This window comes from Limulus polyphemus, unplaced genomic scaffold, assembly GCF_000517525.1.
Source record: "Limulus polyphemus unplaced genomic scaffold, Limulus_polyphemus-2.1.2 Scaffold3255, whole genome shotgun sequence".
Taxonomy (NCBI): domain Eukaryota; kingdom Metazoa; phylum Arthropoda; class Merostomata; order Xiphosura; family Limulidae; genus Limulus; species Limulus polyphemus.
Window position 1 is genome coordinate 915 of NW_013668865.1, and position 2,836 is coordinate 3,750.

The 2,836-nt window shown below is 29.4% G+C and overlaps 1 protein-coding gene across 1 annotated transcript in view; it reads right to left on the bottom strand.

The window, feature by feature from the left end:
- Positions 1 to 1,436: 1,436 nt before the first annotated feature.
- The window catches only part of LOC106468997 (endoplasmic reticulum-Golgi intermediate compartment protein 3-like), a 14,819-nt gene continuing 13,419 nt past the window's right edge, over positions 1,437 to 2,836 (bottom strand). Inside the window, exon 9 of the mRNA XM_013929454.2 lies at positions 1,437 to 1,574. Coding sequence (XP_013784908.2) covers positions 1,452 to 1,574 — 123 coding nt within the window. The 3' untranslated portion in view covers positions 1,437 to 1,451. The remainder of the gene's footprint in view (positions 1,575 to 2,836) is intronic.

Here is a 2,836-nt window from a genome sequence, read left to right on the forward strand (position 1 = left end):
ACTTTTCAATCGACCACCATCATTCATTTCTTGGTGGATTGACTTGAAACTTGGTAGAGTTATTCTTTGGTTCAATACACAGTTTTATGTAGGCCTTTTTAAGGATTATATGAGGTCAAACAATGAAAAAATGGGCTCAAGATGAAAATTGTCACAAGTATAAATTTTCATGCACCCAACACAATGACATACAAAAAAAAGTTGGATTTGCCAATTTTGAGTCTTTTTAGGGGGGGTCAGAACTCACAAAAAAACATAATTAATTGGCCATATTTTGACCAATGTATGTGGGATTTAGTACAAAGATACTTTTTTACAAGTCCCACACATTAACAAACAAAAATGGTGGACTTGGCTATTTTTAGTAATTATAGAGGGGTCAAGATGTCACAAAAAGAGTAATTTTATGTTTTTTTTTGACAATTACTCTGTCGTATTTCAACCAATTTACATGAGATTTGGTACAAAGATACTTTTTTACAGGTCCCAAACAGATATACAGACAATTTTTCTCTTTAGCTGAATTTTTCAGCAAGGAAAGCACAATTTTGGGTTTTCACGAAATATTAATGTGTATGTAACCAACTTACATGGCATTTGGTACAAAAATACCTTCTTACAGGTCCCAGGCAATGATATAGACAGTTTTCAATTTTTGTGTGTTTTTTCTCGTGTCAAAATTAGCCATGTTGGGATTGTGTGGCACAGACATATTGCATTTGCCCACAAATACTGACCTCTTTAATATTACAAAATAGATACAGAATAATCCTTAAAACAATAAATTGCTACAACATTGATCATGACAATGGTTAGTTTACTATTTTGAAATAAACCAGGACAATAAATGCAGAACAAACTAGGATAAAAACAGCACTTCTGAAACTTCAACTAACTGAATAAGACCATAAACTGTTATATAAGTAATTTTATTTGTTTTCATAAAAACTGTATAGTTCGTTGTTAAGTGCAAAGCTATACAATGGGCTATCTGTGTTCTGCTCACCACACGTATCAAAACCCTGTGTTTAGTATCATAAACTTTCAGACTTACCTCTGAGCAATAGAGGGGCAAGTTGTACAGAGGATTTTAAAAAATAATCAAATGTAAAAACATATTTAAAAAGATACAATAATGTTCATACTTTCTTCGGCTATTTGTAAATAATCAAATGTAAAAACATATTTAAAAAGATACGATAATGTTCATACCTTCTTCAGCTATTGGTAAATAATCAAATGTAAAACATATTTAAAAAGATACGATAATGTTCATACCTTCTTCGGATATTGGTAAATAATCAAATGTAAAACATATTTAAAAAGATACGATAATGTTCATACCTTCTTCGGCTATTGGTAAATAATCAAATGTAAAACATATTTAAAAAGATACGATAATGTTCATACCTTCTTCGGCTATTTGTAAATAATCAAACGTGAAAACATATTTAAAAAGATATGATAATGTTCATACCTTCTTCGGCTATTTGTTGTGTTCCATCAAGAAGGTTAGTTTTCCCTGGTATGTTTCGACCAAAAGACATGTGACGTATCCGATGTGTCAAGTTAAACTGTTACAAACCAAACCTCATGTAACCAATATTGCACAATTTAAGAACAACAAAGTCAATTTCGATTAATATTTATCATATTAGGGTTTTTATTTACAAATTATATTTTATTAGTGTGTTTATGAAAGTTAATAAACTGTTATGATTAAACAGAAGATGTTGCATAACATGAACCTCATCAACACCTACATTTATTTTGTGGGATAGTCATGGTTGTTTCACAAAAGGTATGCTTTTTAATACAAGACGCATTACACTTATAGTAAAACATTCACGTAAATCATTCATTGTAAAACACTCACGTAAAACACTTATTGTAAAACACTCACGTAAAACATTCACGTAAAACATTCATTGTAAAACATTCACGTAAAACATTCATTGTAAAACACTCACGTAAAACATTCATTGTAAAACACTCACGTAAAACACTTATTGTAAAACATTATATAAGACAGGTAGGCAACGTTGTAGATGCTGTAAATTGTAATTATTAAACATCAATGTATACACAACCACGTTAGTTTATAGAAAATGCTGTAAACAACTGTATTTAATGTATACACACAACCACATTAGTTTATAGAAAATGCTGTAAACAACTGTATTTAATGTACGCATACAAACACATTAGTTTATATGACTTGATTAGTGTGTAAAAATAATAATTACATAAAGTAAAATAATGTACACTCAAAAACGTTGTTATAAGTTTCACATCAGTACAAAGATGCTGCACAAAACACAACAACTAATCCTTAAAGTTAGTAATTATTAAACAACAACGTGCATGATATCAGACAGGTGGACAACAACACTACAACAGATGAGGTAAATAGTAATTACTGAGTATTAACATAAATGATATCAGACAGGTATGTAGCAACATTACACAAGAGTTGTAGATGCTGTAAATTGTAATTATTAAACATCAATGTACATTATATAAGACAGGTAGGCAACATTAGTAAAACATATATACATTAAATACAGTTGTTTACAGCATTTTCTATAAACTAACGTGGTTATGTGTATACATTAAATACAGTTGTTTACAGCATTTTCTATAAACTAATGTGGTTGTGTGTATACATTAAATAAAGTTGTTTACAGCATTTTCTATAAACTAATGTTGTTGTGTGTATACATTAAATGCAGTTGTGTACAGCATTTTCTATAAACTAATGTTGTTGTGTGTATACATTAAATACAGTTGTTTACAGCATTTTCTATAAACTAATGTTGTTGTGTGTATACATTAA